Below are 20,349 nucleotides of genomic sequence, written 5' to 3'. Positions count from 1 at the left end.
TGAAGCCTTCCAGCCATGTCCCACCAGTTCTCTTTTCCCCTCAATTCCCAAAGGTCTTAAAATAACAAACATGTACACCACTTACGAAGTGCTGGGCTCTGTCTATGAACTCTACTACAACTCAGGTCATCCTCAGGCAGCCCTCCAGGGTAGACATTATTATTACCTATTATTCAGATGAAGACACCAAGGTACAGAAAGGGACAGTACCTTGCTCAAGGGCAAGCCAGAATTCAAACCCAAGCAGTATGATTCCAGAGCCCAGCCCTTAGTGGGGCTGCCTGGGACAACTGGAGATAGCCAGTTGTCTTTCAGTTTCATGGGGTTATCAGTCCGGGGTCAGTTGGGAAGGGACCTTTGAGATCATCTCGTCCAAACCCTTTATTTTACAGTTGAGGAAACCAGGTGCCATGTACTAAGGGACCAGCCAAGAACCCAGTTTCTCCACCATTTCCTGAAAGGAAACCCAGTTTCCTTTCAGCACCATTGGCATAGGATGAGCTCTTCTCATCATTCAGGTATGGGCTCCCCAAGAACCATGAACAGGATTTGCTTTGTGGCCTGTACCTAAGGTGACCCTATAATTTATTGTCCAAACTGGGCTACTTTTGAGAGCAAAAGGGGACACTGTTAGCAGTTATGCTGCTACCACACTGTAAACAGATTGTCCTGGGCAAACTGGGATATATGGTTGCCCTGTTTATGGTGGGTGTGTCTGGGGTGGGTAGAGCAGACTGGGAAGGTCTGGGGCTGGACATGGTACAAAGAGACAGACCCAAAGTGATTTGGTCCAGCAGGTGGACAGTTGGCAGCAGACAAGAGTGGGGAGTTCAGATGCCCCTGTGGGCATATAGGCTCAGGGGCAGACTCTGGTCCCTGACATGGGACTGGCCAGGGGAGGCAGAGTTCGACCCCTAAGGGATCTGGGGTACTGGCCAGGGCAGCCAGGTAGATTGGGAGGAAACTCTGCTGCTGCCAGGATCACATGCAGTGTGGGCCCAGGCCTGAAGAACAAGGCCAGGCTCTGAGCACCTGGACAGTCTGCAGTAGCCAGCTCTTCCCCTTCACCCAAGTTACTCTCTCACTCTTCTCCTCGGCGTTCCCGTCACCCCTTGATGTCACCATAACAAATAGGTCTTGAGCATCTACTGTATCTCAGTACTGAGATAGCTCTGGCATCACAAATATGAAGTTGGGACCATGTAGTCAGTGCCTTTTAGTCCTCTGGGACCAGTGAGAGCAAGAGACACAAGTGTCATAAGTGTGTTAGTATAACCAGCTGGGAATTTGGGGAAGGTATTTGGGGAGAGGCCGTTTGTACTGGGCCCTGAAGGACAAGTGGGAGTTTGTTAGACCAGAGTAGGAGAACATTCTAGGCATGGGGTTAACACATATGTTTAACCTTTTCAAGACAAAGACTCCTCAGAATTGTACTGATGTGAGTGATTTAAGTGATTGTAAATCTGTCTTTTATTATAGTGAAAGAAACTGCTTACTCTCTGTCCTTACTCCTTCAGTTTATAATAACTTGTTGACATATTTGCCTCCCACCAAATAGACTGAACACTTGCAGGCAGAAGGGTCTTCTTTATCCTGGTATCCTCAGCACCTGGCGCTGGCACACTCAATTTAGTGCTCAATCATTATGTGCGGGCGAATGGGGACATATTATTCCTTTGCACTGCTGCCCCATAGTCTGAGGATAGGAGGGTCCCGGGACAGGCGTCCCAAATGCCTGTCTCCTGGACCCCAGACAGGTGCTACTGCCTGAGGTCTGTCTGGCTGTAACTCGATGCAGCCCAAGAACTGGAAGAACAGGAAACTCTGTGACTCACGGTGCAACAGGATCCTGGAGGAGTGCTGTGTAAGCCTCCTCAGTGAGCTCCACACTCACCCTGCGCTGCTCCAGGCATGTGAGTACGCAGTGCGTCATCTGGAATCTCCCTGAGGTGGCGCGCCACCCTAGTGGGGGTCCGCCTTGTCCCATCTGAAAAAAGTGTCGAGGCAGATCTGTCACTTTGTTAGCTGCGTTTCAGAGGACAGGAGCCTTAAAGAATCCAGGATCTGCTGTGTCTTTCCCTCCCCAATTCATCCTTTTTTTTTTTTTTTTTTTTTAAATCTTATCGGAAACATCTGGCCTTGGCTTGGCCACATTACAGGATAAACTTGCTGCTCTTTGCACAATCTTGGTCCTCCCAGGAGGAGTCTGTGAAGACATTATCATTAATGAGGCCACTGACAGCAGTTACCTAGCTTTCCTGTGTGGGCACACCTATGCCCGAGGTTAGGGCACTCATCTGGCCACTGGATGTTATGGGTCCTGTCAGGGACTTTGGCCTATGGTTTGGGGAAGCTTCTTCAAACCTTGGTTTCCTTGTCAAAGATTTGCAGTAAAACACTGGCAAAGGAATAATGGAAGATATGAAATTCTTTTGAAACTAAGTTGCAAGCATGTGTCAGCACATAGAGTCATTGGAAGGCTGTGTATGGCTGCATTTAGGTTATGGCTTTCCCCTCTGATTTGACCTCTTTGGCCCTACCATGTGAGTAGGTAGACTAGGGCCTAGTCAGTGTCTTGTTCTTTTTCCTTCCTATGTTTTTAAATTGAAGTATAATTTACCTAGAGAACTGAACACACCACGTAACCACCACCCAGATCCAGTAACAAATTATTACCAACAATAGCAGGTATACCCCCCACTAAATATAATCACTATCCTGACTTCTACCGGCATAGATCTGTTTCTGTACTTACTATAAATGGACTCATATGATCTGTTCCCTTTTGTATCTGGCTTTTTTTACCCAACTTTATATTGTGAGATTCATCTATATATGTAGTTGCATGTGATGGTAAGTAGTGCCTTCTCATTGCTGTATATAGTACCCTGCCCCTGCCTCTCTAACCCTGTTTTGACTATAGTTGAATTAAAGCAGATGACACTAGTCAAAGCCCTTCACTTCAAGAGGGTGTGGTCCTTCCTAAATTTCTTTCTAGGAGGCTAGGTTGGATCCTTGGAGTCTGGTCTAATATATAGATATATTATATATATATATATATAATATATATATATACACACACACATATATATAATATACATATATATTATATATATACAGTGTATATATATAATATATATATATATATACACCTGATTGTATCTTTAGGACGAAAACACGAGTGCTAGGAATGCTAAAATTCAGTCAGTTGGTCTGCTTGAGGTCTAGAAGAAGCTAAAATGTAGGAATTAGCTAGTGTTCATTCAGCATCTCCTGGAGAGAAGGTTCTAGGTACTAAATCAGAAATACCCGAAGACTGGAGAAAGAAGTCCAGCAGTGCAATAGTGCCTCAGGGTGTCCCTGTGTCCTTGGCCCTGACTATGCTTATGGAGTTGCTATCTTATCCAGTTTGTCACTTGAATTCACCCTTCTACCAGGAGGGTGGGTTCTGTAGGGATGACTGATGAGCATTTGCTCGATCATGTATTATTTATTTTCTGCCTACTTATTAAAAGGATTAGGTGATATGGTTCAGCTTTCATTGAAAGGACTTCTAGAATAAGAGTCATGGAACAGGCAGGAATGATTATCAAAAAACTTAGTTCATTAAAGTCAAGTACAGAGCCCTGAGCTTCCTGATAGTCAAGGCAAAAAGACAGCTCTCCTTTTTTAAATAAATTTATTTATTTATTTTTGGCTGCTTTGGGTCTTCATTGCCGTGCGCAGGCTTTTCTTTAGTTGCGGCGAGTGGGGGCCACTCTTCTTTGCGGTGCGTGGGCTTCAGTAGTTGTGGCACGTGGGCCCAGCAGTTGTGGCTCACTGGCTCTAGAGCGCAGGCTCAGCAGTTCTGGTGCACGGGCTTAGTTGCTCCGCGGCATGTGGGATCTTCCCAGACCAGGGCTCGAACCCGCAACCCCTGCCTTGGCAGGTGGATTCCCAACCACTGCGCCACCAAGGGAAGCCCAGGACAGCTCTCCTTGAGTCAGTTGTTTTAATTTCATTGGCCTGTAGCAGGAAGCACAGTGACTCTGGGCAGCCAGACTTTCTCCTGACACTAAACCCTAAAGAGAATTGACTGATCAGTGAACAGCACAGCAACTTTACACAGTGGGATGATCTTTATGATTCTTCCTTCCCATGATTAAAGGTGATAGGATTAAATCATACTAATACGAAGGCATTGCAATACGGAGCTAATGCAATGTAGTGAGATGAGTGGCTTTCTGGTTCTAAAGTTCATAACCTCCTTCTAGGATCCTGGGCTTGCCCACACCTTCTGAGCCTTTTCACATGATCTCCCTACTGTCTCCATGTCAACATACATCCAACGACATGTATGTTGGATATGTATGTTCTTAGCCCAGAAGAAATCTCCCCTGAATGCCAGTCTCACAGGCCACTTACTCATACATGTGACACTTCTCATGGGCTGCTTTGCATTGTTCTTGCCTTTCTTATCTCCTAAGACCCATCCCTCTATTCATTTCGGAGACATTGATTGAGTCTATAATGAGTTGAGTTCTGTGCTATCTTGTAAAGTCCTAGAGAACAGGAATCCTGATTTCTTAAAAAACTTTAAAAAACATTTGTGTGTGTGTGTGTGTGTGTGTGTGTGCGTGTGTATAAAGTTGACCCTTGAACAATATGGGTTTGAACTGTATGGGTCCACTTATATCTGGATTTTTTTCAATAAATATATTCTATAGTACTACATTACTGCATGATTTGCGGTTGGTTGGATGCGGAACTATGTATAAGGAGTGCCGACTGTGGATTTTCCACTGTGTGAAGGTTGGAACTGCAACCCCTGTGTAGTTCAAGGGTCAACTGTATGTATATTTAAAGTGTGCAATTCAGTGGCATTAAGTACATTCACATTGTTCTACAACTATCACCACTATCCATCTCCACAACTGATTTCTTTTTAAATTATGTTCCTGTATACTATAGTGCTTTGCGTGTATTTGGTTTTCAACATAGGCTATAAAATGAGAGAATCTGGGGTCAGCTATTCAGGGGTTGTATGATAGGAATCTTACAGATTTAGATGTTGAAATTTAAGGTTTCTTCTACACTTTCCTTTGAGACCTCTTAAGGTATTCAAGGTAGGATTTATAGCACTTTATATAACAAAGTCTCAACGTTGGAATATTGTTCTTTTCTGGATGTAAGTAGTTTGATCAGGACCATTTTCCCACTGGACCAGATAGGGTGTCCTCACAATCCAGGGAAGGTCACTAGCCATTCAACTGAAATTGGCCTGCAAGATGATATAGGCCCTTGGGGATGCTTGGGGGTAGGATTATCGTTTATTGTTTCTGACAATAGAGTAAGGGATCTGGGTGATCCAGATTCTAGTGTCAACTCTGTGACCTTAGTCAAGGCTGTTACCTTGACCTCAGTTTCTCTGAGGTTCCTTTCTGGCTCTCACCTCCAGGCTTTCCTTTCTGGGCTTCCTCATACCAGGCTGGGGCTGTGTCTGCCACACCTGAGCCACTGCACACTTTGAAGTGGAGCCTCTACAAGGGTGATCTTCTGCTTCCTCCATTCCTTGCCTCATTGCTATGACACAGTTTCCCCTCTTTAGTGCTAGTCTGGAGGAAACTGTGGGCACTTAAAGAGATGGGCTTTCCGTTTGGGGTGTTATCTTATTTCATAAATAGTATGGGGTTAATTTTGTTGTTGAACATAAGTTCATGTGCCCGACAAACGGTGTGGCCAAATACACCGAAATGTTGGAGTTTGGAGCAGAGAAAGGTTTGTTGCAAGGGCCATGCAGGGAGAACGGGTGGCTTGTGCTTAAAAGACTTGAACTCCCTTGATTGTTTTCAGGGAAGAGTTTTTATAGGCAAATTTTGGGGTGAGGGCTGCAAGGTGTGTGACTTTCTTCTGATTGGTTGGTGGTGAGGTAACTGGGCGGTGCTCCAGGAATCTTGTGCTGAGCCTGAAGTTCCCATCCTCCATCTGGATGGGGGCCTTAGTTCTTGCAGAAGAACTCAGAGGTAATTGTTATGTGTATCCCTTGAGGAGGAACCAGGACTCTGCTTTATCGCTGCACTATTGTTTCTTGACTGCTCCTCCTTTGTTTCTGCATTCCCTCCCTTCCCTAGTTAGTAACTGTTTGAATCTGCCCTTTAGAACTCTGCGAAAGTCTAGGAGGCTGAAGCCTTTTTCCTACAAACATGAACCAGGACTCGGAAAGGCTTTTGTACCTGGGAAGGCCCCAAAGGGTCCTGCTTGTTTTCAGTTTCTCTTTAGAACTTCTCTTGCCTGTACGTACCACAGTTCTGTAGAGGAGGCAGGCATGGACTGGTATGTTATGGGAAGAAAGAAATTGACCAGAATTGCCCAATGAGGAAGTTCTAATCTGAAGATTGCTAAATAGATGTATCTAAAACTACTATCTGTCTTTAGTCCCTTGTCTCTGGGTAGGCAAGTGGCCTTCCCATACCTCAGCCAGGCTTTGCTTCTGGCCTGCCTCTGTTTCCCCAGCCTGGAATGCCCCCTCCTTTCCTTCTTTATTCCTGATAGAGATTTAAAGAGGAGCAGCCCAGTGTGATAGGCCACACACCCACCGCAGAAAGAGAAGGAGCAATTTGGGGAACCAGCCCCTGTTTTGCTAACCCCCAATATGATGAAATAGGGTTAAGAAATGTCCTTGATCCTCTGAGGGTGCCACTTGGCAGAGATGAGTCTGGGAGAAGAAGAGGAAAACGGGTGGAATAAAAGGTTAGATAGATGGAGAGCTTTACATACGTCACCTCATTTATGCCAGTGACTCTGTTGTGAGCCCTAGTTCTCCCATTTTAGAGGGAGGAAACTGGGACTCAGACACCTGTACAAATGCTAGAGCCAGGATTTGAACACTGATTTTTCTGATGCCACAGCCTGTAGTTCACCACAACCAGCTACTAAATAAGGGTTGGCTTGAATGTTTCTACTTTGATAGTTTCCAACAACTGAAATTTGTTTCCAACAAGTACAGGGTTTGTCTCTCCAACTGCCAGCACCCAGAATCCACACAGGGTTATTTCACACTTTAGCCTAATGTCTTAAGTAATGACTTTCAAAGATCCCAGGCAGAAAGTGGTAAAAATGACCTTGAGCAGTGTTGACCAGAACATAGCCCATCATTATTACATTATTGACATGGTGGATACCAGCCAAAGGAGAGGGGGAGATGTTTGAGCACCCAGACAGACCTAAAGGTGTCAGTTTGATTAGTCTGGAATAGATCTTTGGAATTCTTAATGTGTCATTCTAACGTGCAGCCAAGTTTGGGAACTATTACCCCAAGTGGCAGAATAGAGAATAGATGGAAATTATCAGAAAGTAGATTTATCTCAGATTGAGGAAAAGCTTTCTAATAACTAGAGCTGACCAACCGTAGAAGCTAACCAACTTTGAGAAGTGGTGAGCCTGTCATGCTTGGAAGCATTCAAACCTAGGCCTGATGACTATTGGGGTAAGAGGGACAAACTAGATAAACTCAAATGCTATGTTCAGTGGGATTTTGAACTCACATTACCCCAAGATCCCTTCTAAGAGTTAGTATTTTTTAGCCATAGTCTTACTATGCTGTTTACATTTGGTAACATTAATGACATTCTCCCATGACTTTGCGCCTTCCTTGTGCTCCCTCCCTCTGGCTGCACTGTGAGTGAAAGTTGGCAGGATTATGCCAAATGCATTTCCTTCCTTCCCAATCCAGGAAAAAGGTCTTTGTATGGAGACTGCTTCTTGTTTCTGACTTCTGCTTCCATTGGCTACCCTTCACTCAACACAGCAGTGCTGACCAAGGCTAGGTGGGCCTCAGTGGTGTGTTTAAGAAGCTGTAACATCAGGTGATTAATCATCCCTTCCTGAGTGGCCCTAAGAAACTCAGGGTGGATACATCATCATGCCCATCATCATGGCCCAAAGAGAAGAAGTTTGGGCCAAGGTGCTATAGTTGCATTTTTCATAGCTGTCCCATATCCTTTCTCTTAGTCTCATCTGATGGAGAGGAAATCAAAGCACTGAGGTCATCCAAGAAACAACAGGGCAGGGAGTGCCCTCCTGCACTAAGAGGGTCCACAGGAAAGGCGACAGTGGTGGTCCTAAGGGCCTGGCTTTAGAGCCGGACACCTCAGTTTGAATCCTAGTTCTGCCCCTCACCAAGTGACCTGTAAAACAGGGATGTAGAAGTATTACAAAAGAACAATGGAAGTCAAGTCAGTAAACCCATAGGATGGTTTCTGGCAGGTAAGAAATGCTTGGTAAATGTTTAGCTACTGTAACAATCATCATCATCATCGTTTTCATCTGTCACTGAACACTGAAAGATGATTATAATCTCTTGGGTAAAGGGCAACATGATTTGAGTAAAGTCTGACTGTTTAACGTGTTAGGTTCTTTGAGAGTTAAGACTGGATTTCCAACAAGCCTTGTAGCAGTTTAAACATCAAAGTTAAATAAAGCATGGCCGCTGTAGAATTATGGCCATTCCACATTTGCTCTTTTGTGCATGTGACCTCACACTCCAAGAAGTGACAGTGTAGCCTCTTAACAAGGCAGTACAGGCTTTGCTTTCCCACACAGGAACTCTCTTGCTTCCTTTGCAACATCCAGAGCCATCCATGGAGGTGGGGGTGGGTGGCAGTGAGGCCTCTGGACCTCTCTTCTCTTTGGGAAAGTAGTAATGTGGGAGCTCCAACTTAGTCATGTGTCAAACTCATGATAATGTCCAGAGATATGTCTGCTGCCTTCTGATCTGCCAGGGCAGCCCCATGGGCCATGCCCTCCACTGTTTGCCCTTCATATCTGTGTGGTGGGATGACTGGAGTAGAAGATGGCCTTTTAGTGGACATGGCCAGCCTGAATGTGCTGTAGTGCCATTTGGCCTGTATAGACCCTGCTGTTCAGCAGAGAGGGGCATTCATCAAGCAGAGCAGGCAACAGCACAGATGAGCTGGGCTGCCCTGTCCAGTCCTGGCTTAGCTTTTTGCACCTGTGTGATTTTGGGCATGTTGCCTTTGCCTTTTGGTAGAATGGAGGAGATAACACTACCTACCTCACAGGGCTGTTATAAGGATTAAATGAGTTAATGGGTATAAAACCTTGAAAACAGGTTTTGCTGAAGGGTTTGCTGTTATTACTATTGCCTCTGAGGGCATCTCAGGCTGTACCTGGACGTGGCTTGGCACTGGCCTCTGGTCTGGTGGCTGGGACTTTGTATGCTAGCACTGAGATGCGTAAGCCATAATGTAGTGTTCCTGGGCCAGCCCAGGCGTCATTGGGTCTGGAACAGGAGGCCTCTGGGGTGATTTAAGTTGCCTTGGGCTCAGAGTCTCCAGCGATTTGTCTCCCACTGCACCAATAGGGAGGGAACTTGTCTGAGGCTGTATGCTTTTTCCTCCTGGGAGCCTCAAATGTCACTGTGGGGGAGGCCAGCCTCCTCAGGAGCACCCTGGCTCCCCAGGAGTGTAGGAAGCCCAGATCAGTGACCCAGCTTGGGGTGGGGGCTGGTGGCCCACAGCCCTAGGAGGCTGAGGCAGACAGTGGGCTCAAGGCAATCGAGGTGCCAGGGGCCTGAAATCAGAAAACAGAATGGATGGTTGGAGTCGTCCTGGTTTAGACCAATGGAGTTAGATGTCTGCTGTGGATCTTTAATAAAAGCTGGCAGCAAGGGAATTTGGGGAAATCCTCATTTCTGCAAATTTAAAACCCTGCATGACGAGCAGTGGTAGTGGTCATCGGCCAAGCTTTGCCCTTGGGAATCCTGGAGTTTTGAAGCTGGGAAGACCAGGGTCCCTTCTGGTCCCCCAGTCTGCTGATGAGGCTGGGAGTACCAGGACCACCACCCTCATACCTTGAGGGCACAGCTATGGCCTGGTCCAAGGGTCCTGATTCTACGCCTACCCTTTGTGGCCAGCAGCCTTACCTGTCCTGGACACTGCTGCTGAGAACAGGGATATTGTGGAAACTTGTGTGCCTTCTTGGATGGATTTCTATCAGACCTCTTCCTGATAGGAGAAAATTGGGAATATCCATAGCCAGGGCAGATGAGAGCTTTCAAGAAGCAGACTGTCTGAGGGGGACTCCTGTTGTTTTTCCTTCTCCTGGTGTTAAATCTGGGAAAAGTTCTTGTAAATTTATGTTGGAATCAAGATAAATGAAATGACTAGGGAGAGCTGCCTCTGCCTCTGAGGATGGGGGAGGTTGCTTTACCACGTGTATCGAGCCTCTGTTAATGTGTCAGGCAGTGTGCTAGGCTCCAGGGATGCAAGCGTGAACAAATAGTCATGGTTCTTCTTGCCCTTGGTGCTTATGATATGGAAAGTAATAAATTTGTATTTCCAAATTGGGGATGGTGTTGTGAAGGGAAAAGTCTGAGTTTGCGGAAAAAACAGTGAAGCCTGATTGTTTTATTAGGCAGAGTAGAGAAGGAGCTTGACTGTTTTATTAGGGAGAGTAGAGAAGGCCTCCGTGCAGAGAGGCCCGAAGGATTGATAAGGGATCCGCAGATGAAGAGCAGGGTGAGGAGCTGTGGGGCCTGCATGAACAGTCTTCTAGGCAGGGAAGGGCAAGTTGGGTGAGTTGGGGGACTGAACCAAGGCTGATCTGCACAAGGAGTGCAGAGGCACACAGTAAGATGGGGAGTGGGAGAGGCCTGGCTATATAGGTAGGGCCTTGGGAGGATTTAGGGTTTGGTGCCAACGGGAAGTCACTGAAAGGTTTTAAGCAGGGGAATAGTAGTCTGTCTGGGGATGGAAAATGGATAGAAGAGGTAAAAGTATTGTAGAATCGGGGATTTTATTAGTCCAGGCAAGAGGCTATGGCTGCTTGGCCTGTGGTGAGGGGTAATAAGGTTGGCATGACTGGCCTTATGAGTGTGGGGGAGGACCAGAGATGTGGGCCAGTAATGAACCCCAGCTCCAGGGATGTTGTCATAGGCATTTAAACTCAACCTTTCTGAAAAGAACTCTTCTTTTCCCTAATTGGCCTTTCCCCTGGTCTTTAACATTCTCCAGAAATAAAATTTAATTTAAATTTTTAGTTGAGGTTTTTTTTTTTTTTTTTTAAATACAAAGTCCTGTCATAGAGTCTGGTTAAATGGTCTTTAATAATAACCTTCCGTAGATAACAGATTTTATCCTTTTGAGGAGCTGAGTGGCATTCCATGATGTAGATGCATACCATAATTCATTTAACATATAGGTTGCTACTCTCATTTTCCTCTCTTTCAGGTTGACCAGTATCTCTACCACATGCGTCTTTCTGATGAGACCCTTCTGGAGATTGCTAAGCGGTTCCGCAAGGAGATGGAGAAAGGGCTTGGAGCTACCACCCACCCCACTGCTTCAGTAAAAATGCTGCCTACCTTTGTGAGGTCTACTCCAGATGGGACAGGTATTATACCCCCGGGGGAAGGCTCTGGGTGCTCCATTGCCTGGGAGAGATTTGGGTAACTTTACTTAGGGACCCAAAGAACTATATACAACAGTGAAGGTTCTTTGGTTTCAAGCCTCAGAAGCCAACCCTTGTTAACTTAAGCATGGAGGGATTTGAATGGAAGTCCTGGCAGTCAAGGGAGAAGTAAATCTTTGTCAGCCCTGTCGGGGTACTGCTGTCAGCCATTTGTTTCCCATCCATGTGCTGAGAAAGGCTGTTTGGCTCTGTTTGGGATTTTACAGCTTCACTGAGATTGCACACAATGAAAGTGATGAACAACAAACGTGCCTAATATGGTCACGGCCCTAGGCCATGTCAGTCACTCTCGGGCCCATCTAACTGGCACATTCCACAGACTTGTTGGAGAAACAGTGTGGTATAGATTGTTCTAGACTGTGTTTTGAACTCCATGAATAAAGACTACTAGAAGTCCAAATAAACTTGGAAGAATGTGAAAGAGACATGGTACATATTAAGGTATTAAAGGCTCTGAAACTGTGCAATTAGAACCTGTCAAGCTTTGTGTTATCCCCTTATTTGGATACAGAGTCTATTTCATGACGCACCACCCGGCAAGTGATTTAATTAAACTGGAGAAAAGGGACATGGTGGAGACTGAAGTTGGAAGGTGGGTTGGGGCTAGATTCAGAAGGCCTTGCATGCACGCCTGAAACACTGAGTCTTTCTTCAGTAATAGGCATTGGGGAGTAACTGAAAGTTTTTGAGGGGTGTGAGCAGAACTGTCTTGGTAATGCACATCATCAGCAGTTTATGCAGAGTGGGGGAGGGGGGTGGTGCTGGGTGGATGGTAGAGCATAGGGCATGGCCCTGGTGGAATGTAGTGGGCAGAGACCAGAGAGGATTCAAAGGTGATGCCAGGGTGTTGAGCCCAGCTGCCCAGGGGTGGCAACATCCTCAGAGAAGGGAACGGAATTAAGTTGTGCCAGCACTTTCACACAGTTTGTTTCATTTAATCCTCATGACAACCCTCCATTTTAGAGATGAGGTACCTCTGGGGCCACGAGGGGTGAAGGGTGTGGGATGGCTACCTATATATAGAGGGTGAGAGAAAGAGCCCAGGGGGCAGCTGCCAGGGTGATGGAGGAACCAGGAAGCACAGAGTCTGAGAACCGGAGGGAGGACAGAAGGCCAAAATGCTGGCTGGTTGCTGGTGAAGCATCTGCATCTGCAGAGAAACCCTGGAGAGGTGGGGGCGGGGAAAGGCACAGGACAGGGCTTGTTTGTTTGCACCACATGCCTTCAGTGTTTCCATCACGTCTGTGTCCCTGAGGCTTACTTGCTTGAGAGCCTTTGGGGACCTGGTTCGTCTAACAAGATTTTGTACCGTTCTACAATTTCTAAAATAAGTATGTGTTTGCTAAAGCCTTGGAACCCAACGTTGAGGGTGTGACCTTGTTCAGGATTGTTCTGAGTGTGTGTGTCTCAGCCCTTCAAAGAGCTTCTTGAGGTGAGAGGCCTCCTCCAATTCTCGGATATCCCTCATGTGCCCTCTAGAATGGCACATTTACTATACCTACCACTCCCTCTGACTGGCAGCCACACCTACTTTTACTGTTTTTATTTGACATTCTGATAAATTTACTAGCTCCTTAAGACCAGGGACCTTGTCTTTATTTCAGGCACTAGCACTAAGCAAGTATCCTAAATATTTTCGAAATGTATATTATGGGCTAACTGCTTTTCTGAACACCTACATGTAGTAACTTATTTACTTTTCACAAGACCCTATAGGGTAGGTACAAATTTTAAGTACTTTTTTTTTTTTTTTTTAAAGATGAGGAGTTGGGAGCCTGGATGGTCAGATAACTTGCCTAAGGTCATATAGCTAATGAGAAGCTGAGTCAGGATTCAAACTCATATATGCCAAAGGCCAGGCATCAAGACTGCACTTGATACATCATGTGTGTATGTGCACGTGTGAGCCTCTGTACACTCAGCACCAGAGCACGCATATGCTCAGTGGAAATTTTTTGAAATGGGGTTGGGGGTGGATGTCTGGCCTGGATTACAGGCAGGTGAATAAGTTTGTTGGGGAGAACTAGGTATGGGGCCAACTTCTTCTATTCCCATTGCTTTCCTGAGATTGGATCATGGAGACCTCCCACTGCCTCTTAGAGTTTGCATCCGTTGCTGTATTGTGTGATCACTGAGTCTTTTTCCCTGACCTCAGGCCAGAGTCCTTGGAGCCTGTCTTTGTCCCACCTCTACCCACAGTGGAGCAGCAGGCATGATTTTGGCTTCTATGCATTTGAGTTGCCTGGACTGAGGACAGGAGCCAGAGGCTGACTCCCGTAGGCTTCTTGGGGTGGGAGGGTCTGGTGTAAGACTTGTCTGCCTGACCTTCTTTCCACACAGAAGCAGGGAGATTTTACATGACTTTTGTGATACCCAGAGTACCTCTTTATAACCTCAGATTCTACAGTGTAAATGGAGACAGTGTGTGAAAGGAATACTGTGTTTTGGGATGTTTTATTTACTTAAGCAGAGCAGGTGCCCCCTAGAGTACTAGAGACCAGACTGTAGGAAATGGGGTCCCCAGCCCTTTCATTCCTCATTTGCTGGGGGGTCTGTGGGCCAGCTCCTCATCCCAGCTTTGTGGGACTCAGCCTTTTCTCCTTTGTAAAAATAAGAGGTGGATCCAGCAGTCCTGGTCTGTTCTACACATGTCCTGGAGCTAGTGTGTCAGTGTATTTATGCACAAAGTTCCTTGACTTACTGTAATGAGGGGAAAACCCTTTAATGTCCATCAGTTGGGCACTGGTCAGTTAATGCAGACAACAGTCCTCTGCAACACATCATAAAGCATGAGATAGATTTATCTAAATTCATATTCTGTAAAATCATGTGTGTGATTTTACAGAATATATATATACACATATATGTATATGTGTGTGTACAGGTGTGTAAAGTCTCAAGGATATGTATTGAGCTATTGGTAGTGGTTCACCCGGAGTGTGAGGTTGGCAGTGACTAGTTAAGTTGAAAATATATGTATATGACAACTAGCAATTCTACTTCCAACTATACCTTGAACAGATTCCCATACGAACTCAAGGAGACACGTCTAAGAATGTTCATGGCAGTGCCGCTTATAATGACAGCATATTGGGAACAGTTTATAGACTGTGCATGTGATGGGATACAATATAGCATGTTACAAAAATGACCATGTATAAATATGGATACATTTAAAAAACAAAGAATGGAAAATTGCAGAAGGACATGCATGTACCTCATAGTAGTTGAATGTTATTTTAAAAAAACCTCTCCAAGTAATGCTATATGTTGCTCATGGACACACACATATCCTAAAATTGTTAGGATATAAACTGGAAAATGTGTACCAGATAAATGATAGGGGTTGCTTCTGGAGAGAGAGAAAGAAAATGGAACTGGGAGGGGAACATGAGGGAATATAATTGAAAGTGGTCAACATCAAGGCTTTGAGTTTTATATTTCATTAGTTGGGCTGTGAGTTATGGAATGTGGCAATGAGGACCAGTGACTCTTCACTAGATAAAGCCTGTCAAAAATGAACATTCTTTTTTTTAATTGGCACCCCAGTAAAGTGCTGAGGGGAGAAACGAGAGAGCAGTTATGTGCAGGGACCACTGCCTTTCCCCTGGACGTGGTCACACGGCCTGTGAGGCTTGGCTGGTGCATCTGCTTGCTGGCCAAGGCCGCAGTCCCGGCACTGTTGCTGCTGTTGGTGACTGTGCTTCTCTTCTACAGAAGGCTAGAGGCCTTGCTCAAGTGGTGCCTGCTCCAGGCTAGCCTTCCTCAGAACCCTGCTCAGCCCTTTCCAGTGTTACTTTTTCATATCTGGGAAATTAAACCTTAGATCTAAACCTCTGCTCTAAAGGGACTTAGTCAGTGGCTCTCTAACTTTTTTGGACTACATACTCACAGCAAGAAACACATACATATGAATGTTGATATACAACCAAAATAAGTTTCAGGAACTAATGTTTATTCTTGAATGTGACAGATCTATTATCTTCTTTTTTAAAAAAATTCATTCATTCATTCATTCTTGGCTGCGTTGGGTCTTCGTTGCTGCGCGCAGGCTTTCTCTCGTTGCGGCAAGTGGAGGTTACTCTTCGTTGCGGTGTGCCCGCTTCTCGTTGCAGTGGCTTCTCTTGTGGAGCACGGGCTCTAGGCGTGTGGGCTTCAGTAGTTGTGGCATGTGGGCTCAGTAGTTGCGGCTCGCGGGCTCTAGAGCGCAGGCTCAGTAGTTGTGGTGCACGGGCTTAGTTGCTCAGCAGCTTGTGGGACCTTCCCGCACGAGGGCTCGAACCTGTGTCCCCTGCATTGGCAGGCGGATTCTTAACCACTGCACCACGAGGGAAGCCCCAGACCTATTATCTTCTATACTTTAAAACTGTCTCTAGTCAGGGCTCACTAATTTTTTTTTCAGCTTGCAGTGTGAAAGCCACTGTTTTAAATGCTCCTTACCCAGTTTTGTCCTGGTCAGACCTTTGTAAAATTGGCTATTTCTTGCCAGGGGTGAGAGGTGGTTTCAGGGCAGTGTGTGTTGAGGGGTGAAGATCAGAATTCTAGGTTTAAAAGGGTTTGAATTCAAGCTGTTTGCTTTAGAGCAGTTCATTTATGCTGTATTCCTCCATTTTCTCATTTGTAAAAAGAAGAAACATCAGAGGGTTGGCTCTCTGAGAATTAAGGGGGAATCGGTTATGTAACCTTCCCATGTGTGTTGTAAACCCAGTCCTATGCAGCCACCATGGCCAGCACCGATTTTACTGAGAGAGGGTGAGTGAATCTCCCAGGTCCTTTTGTTTGGAGGGAGCAGGTGTGAGGGTTCATCCCCATTGTTGGAGGCCCTCCCTGCATTTTGGAGCAAGGACCAGGCTCCAGCTTTCATAAATCAGGTCTCAGCTATTTAATGGTAATCAAAGACCTGGTAGAGAATGTGGGAGAGACTTTAGGAAGTTTCAGGCCATTCGTTTATGATGGAGGCTTCCATTACACACATGAAATATGAACTTCCAAATTATGGTTTGAGTTCTCTGTGAGAAGGAAGGGAATGTCAACAGTCAGAACCCTGTGGGGGCTGATTTTAAAATATCTGTGCTTCGTAGACTGTGTGGACCATTCAGTGCAAAGAAACATAGTTGGCACAGATAAAAATGAAAATGTAAATGGTCCAAGAATATCTTACTTAGGTGACTGAATTTGGTGTCAGCTGGTATGTATATAAAAAATGTTCCTTATTTGTTTTTTTCTCTAAGACAGTTTTAAAAAGTTGAAAGAATTGTATAATGAACATCCATATACAGACTACCTAGAGTCTACATTGATATTTTAACTAGATTTGTTTTATCACACTCCTCTATCCTTCCTCCCATCAGTTCCTCTTGTTTTATTTGAGGCATTGCAAAGTAAATTGCAGAAATCAGTTCATTTCAACCCCAGAACTTCAGCAGGCCCATTATTAACCAGAGTTCAATATTTGCTCTTTTTTCTTTTGATGTAAAATTTTGTACGAGATGCAAATCTTAAATATCATCTGATGAGTTGACAAATACATACACCTGTTTAATACAACCCCTATCAATATAGAAAACATTATCAGCCCAGGAAGCTCCCTGCTGCACCTTCCCAGGCAGTCCCTGTCCCCAACCCCCAGAAGTATTCACTGTTTTAAATTTTCCACATGTATTTGTTTTGCCTGTTCTAGAACTTCCCACATATACAATCATATAGTATTTACTCTTTATGCAAGGCTTCATTTAGCCATCAAAATGTGGGCTTTATCCGTGTTGTGTATATCAGTAGTTCCTTTTTGGTTGCTGATTCCGTGGTGTGATTGGAATCCTATATGACATGAATTCTATGGACACCTGGGCTGTTTCCAGTTTTTTGTTTTTTTTTCTTAAAGAAGGGTATTTATTTTACTTTTTTTTAAAAGGAATTCCTTTATTTTTATTATTTATTTATTTATTTTTGGCTGTGTTGGGTCTTCGTTTCTGTGCGAGGGCTCTCTCTAGTTGTGGCGAGCGGGGGCCACTCTTCCTCGCGGTGCGCGGGCCTCTCACTGTCGCGGCCTCTCTTGTTGCGGAGCACAGGCTCCAGACGCGCAGGCTCAGTAGCTGTGGCTCACGGGCCCAGTTGCTCCGCGGCATGTGGGATCTTCGCAGACCAGGGCTCGAACCCGTGTCCCCTGCATTGGCAGGCAGATTCTCAACCACTGCGCCACCAGGGAAGCCCTGTTTCCAGTTTTTGATGAAAGCTACTATAAACATTCTTGCACAAGCTTCTTTGTGGACATATGTTTTTGTTTTCTTCCTTTTCTTGAGTAAACAACTAGGAGTGGAATTTCTGGGTCATAGGGTTTGGGATGTGTTTAATTTATAAGAAACTCCCAGACCAAAGTGGCTTGAACTTTGGTTTCCAAAGTGGTTGAGCTATTTTATACTCCCACCAATGCTGTATGAGAGTTCCACTTGCCCCAATAATTATTGTCTGTGACTCCCTCCACCCTTTTTGTTTTTGGCAGTGTTGAATAGAGAAAGTGTTTTATTGTATCTGTCAGGAATCTCACCATCTTGACCTCTCTGTAGGCAGCCCTAACCTACGCTGGGCTATACATGTGATTGCAGTACCAGCCCCAATCACAGCCCTGTCAGGGGGCCCACTACACACATCACAAGGCATCTGGCTTTCAGAGGACAGTTCCGTCTTAAGAGGAAATGCAGGAATAGTTAATATCATTTAATGAGCACCCATGATATCTGTTTATGTAAGCAATCTGTTTTACTCTCCATGCAAACTCTACAAGAGAGACATTTCCAATTTAAAAATAAGGCAACTGAGGCTAAAAGAGATTGCCAAGGTCACCTGTGTACAGTTAGTGGCAGAGTTGGACTTTAAGCATAGGTAGTCTTGACTCCAAGGCCATAAGATTCATGCTTTACATTGGCTCATGTTGCTGAACAAAAGTTTCTGGAGCAAATCAGGTTATTATCTTTTAAAATTGACCATAAATATGGATTGACTTTGTACCATTATAATAAGAAGCTCAAGTAGACCCAACTAAAAACCTACAAATATTCCAGCATTCCAATTTATTTATTTATTTTATAAATAATTTACATTTTTAACAAGTTTTTTTTTTCCAGCTTTCCAATTTAGAAATAAATTATCTTTGTAGTATCTTTATTGCCCTCATTGTCTTGGCAAGATTGTTTAGATATAAGCATGTCTTAAGGCAGAGTGAGATGAAGCCTTTGCTGTATTGATCTTTTGATACTTCCCCACTTCCCTGAATTGTGAATTATTTTTTACAGGTGAATGTATCTCTACCCTCTAGCTAGACTTAATTCCCTCGAGAGCAGGGAATGATGATGATGATGATGATGATAATTTTAAAATGTAGGCTTATAAATGCCAGGTACTATGCTAAGCACTGTATTTGAGCTATCTCATTAATTCTCACAGTGACCCAATGGTAGACACCATAAACCCTGTTTTAGAGAAAAAGAAACTAGATTTAGAGAGATTAAGCAACTTGCCCAAAGTCACATAATGAGCAAGTAGAAGCATTGGGATTTGAACCCAGCCATCTGTGTTCCAAAGCCTGGGCCCTTAGGCGTATCACTAGAGGCCCCCAACACTGCTAGCACAATGCATTCATTCTTCTGTTTGTAACTCAGGCCTAGCTGTTCAGTTCATTCAATAGAGTCCCCTCTGAGGCTGGTCCTCTGTGGGGCAGCAATGTGCTGAGCAGCCTTGTGCCCCATCTTTGAAGAGTGCAAATTATCCTGGGGACATAAGGATATCATTTATCATCATAAATGAAATGGTACTAGGTCATATAATGCAAGCACATGATACGATAAAGAGAGACTAGGCTGGTGATAGAGTGCATGGAGGCTGGTAAAGGAGCCCTTTAACCTGAAAGGAGCCCTTATCTTGGTTGCTCAGGACTGTATCAACAGCTATGTAGTGGAGACATAGATCAATAGCTCACATACATGCAAATTAATAAGTGGATTTATATGGTGCCTACAATATAAAATGAAGATCGTATTGATAAATAGCCTCCATATAGTGGTAACTGGAGTTTATTAAACATTTTACATACACCAGGAATTGTGCCAAACACCTTACGCATTCATTGCATTGATTCTTGACCAAAAACTGTGTGTCTGTGTGTCTGTGTCTCTGTGTCCTGGCGAGTGATGGGGAGGTGCTGGCTAGACAGGAGGTTATTACTGTCCCCTTTTAACAGATGATGAAATCTGAGTATCAAATTTCTAATAATTTACCTGAATTTATATGGCTAATACATGTTAAAATGGGATTTGAACCCATGTCGGCCTGCCTGAAAATCTTAACACGCTCAACGCCTACACAGTAGTGAAAGATAACCATATTTTAATCCTTTGAAGAGTGGTTTCACATCTGTGGAGCTAGTATAACATTTCTCTGTGAGTGGCACATATTTTGAGCTTAAGAAACATTTCCTGAGTATAAAAGCAGCAGGGTGGTGCTTTCTGATGGTGTTTTGGGAGTTTTGGGGGGCACTTACAAAGTGGTATGTGCTCCAGGCCCCTCCCTTCAATTGAAGCAGCTTTATGTTTCTCTGTTTCTACATTTTGCATTCAACATCTTGTTGTTGTACTATAATGGAGTATCTGAAATCTTGGAACTTAAAAAGAGGCTGCCAGAGGTGTTAGTGACTGTGGTGTTTCCAGGTACTTGGGAAATACGTGCCTTGAAACCTGTGTCTGGCAAAGTTAGTTTTGCTGGATTACCTACTCAAGACCTGGAGATTTTTAGTTGTCCTCTCAATTGGAGTCCATGCCATACATTCTTAGCCGTCTGTTGTGGAGTGCTAGCAGGCACTATGGCACCTTCAAGGATCCTCAGAGCTCT

General features: G+C 44.7%; 1 protein-coding gene across 6 annotated transcripts in view; it reads left to right on the top strand.

Annotated features, from left to right (window-relative positions):
* Positions 1-20,349, top strand: part of HK2 (hexokinase 2) — a 61,239-nt gene that overhangs the window by 8,367 nt on the left and 32,523 nt on the right. For 4 of the 6 annotated variants that reach the window (XM_082356961.1, XM_082356960.1, XM_082356957.1 and 1 more), the window contains exon 2: positions 11,229-11,391. In XM_082356961.1, the coding sequence (XP_082213087.1) occupies positions 11,229-11,391 (163 nt within the window). Of the gene's footprint in view, positions 1-38; positions 519-6,623; positions 7,845-11,228; positions 11,392-20,349 lie in introns of those variants that run through there. The other 2 variants (XM_082356959.1, XM_082356958.1) reach the window with 2 other exon arrangements.

This window comes from Balaenoptera borealis, assembly GCF_965194805.1.
Source record: "Balaenoptera borealis genome assembly, chromosome: 15".
In the NCBI taxonomy this organism is placed as follows: domain Eukaryota; kingdom Metazoa; phylum Chordata; class Mammalia; order Artiodactyla; family Balaenopteridae; genus Balaenoptera; species Balaenoptera borealis.
The sequence above is the reverse complement of the archived record's forward strand: the minus strand, read 5'-3'. Positions and strand labels throughout refer to the sequence as shown.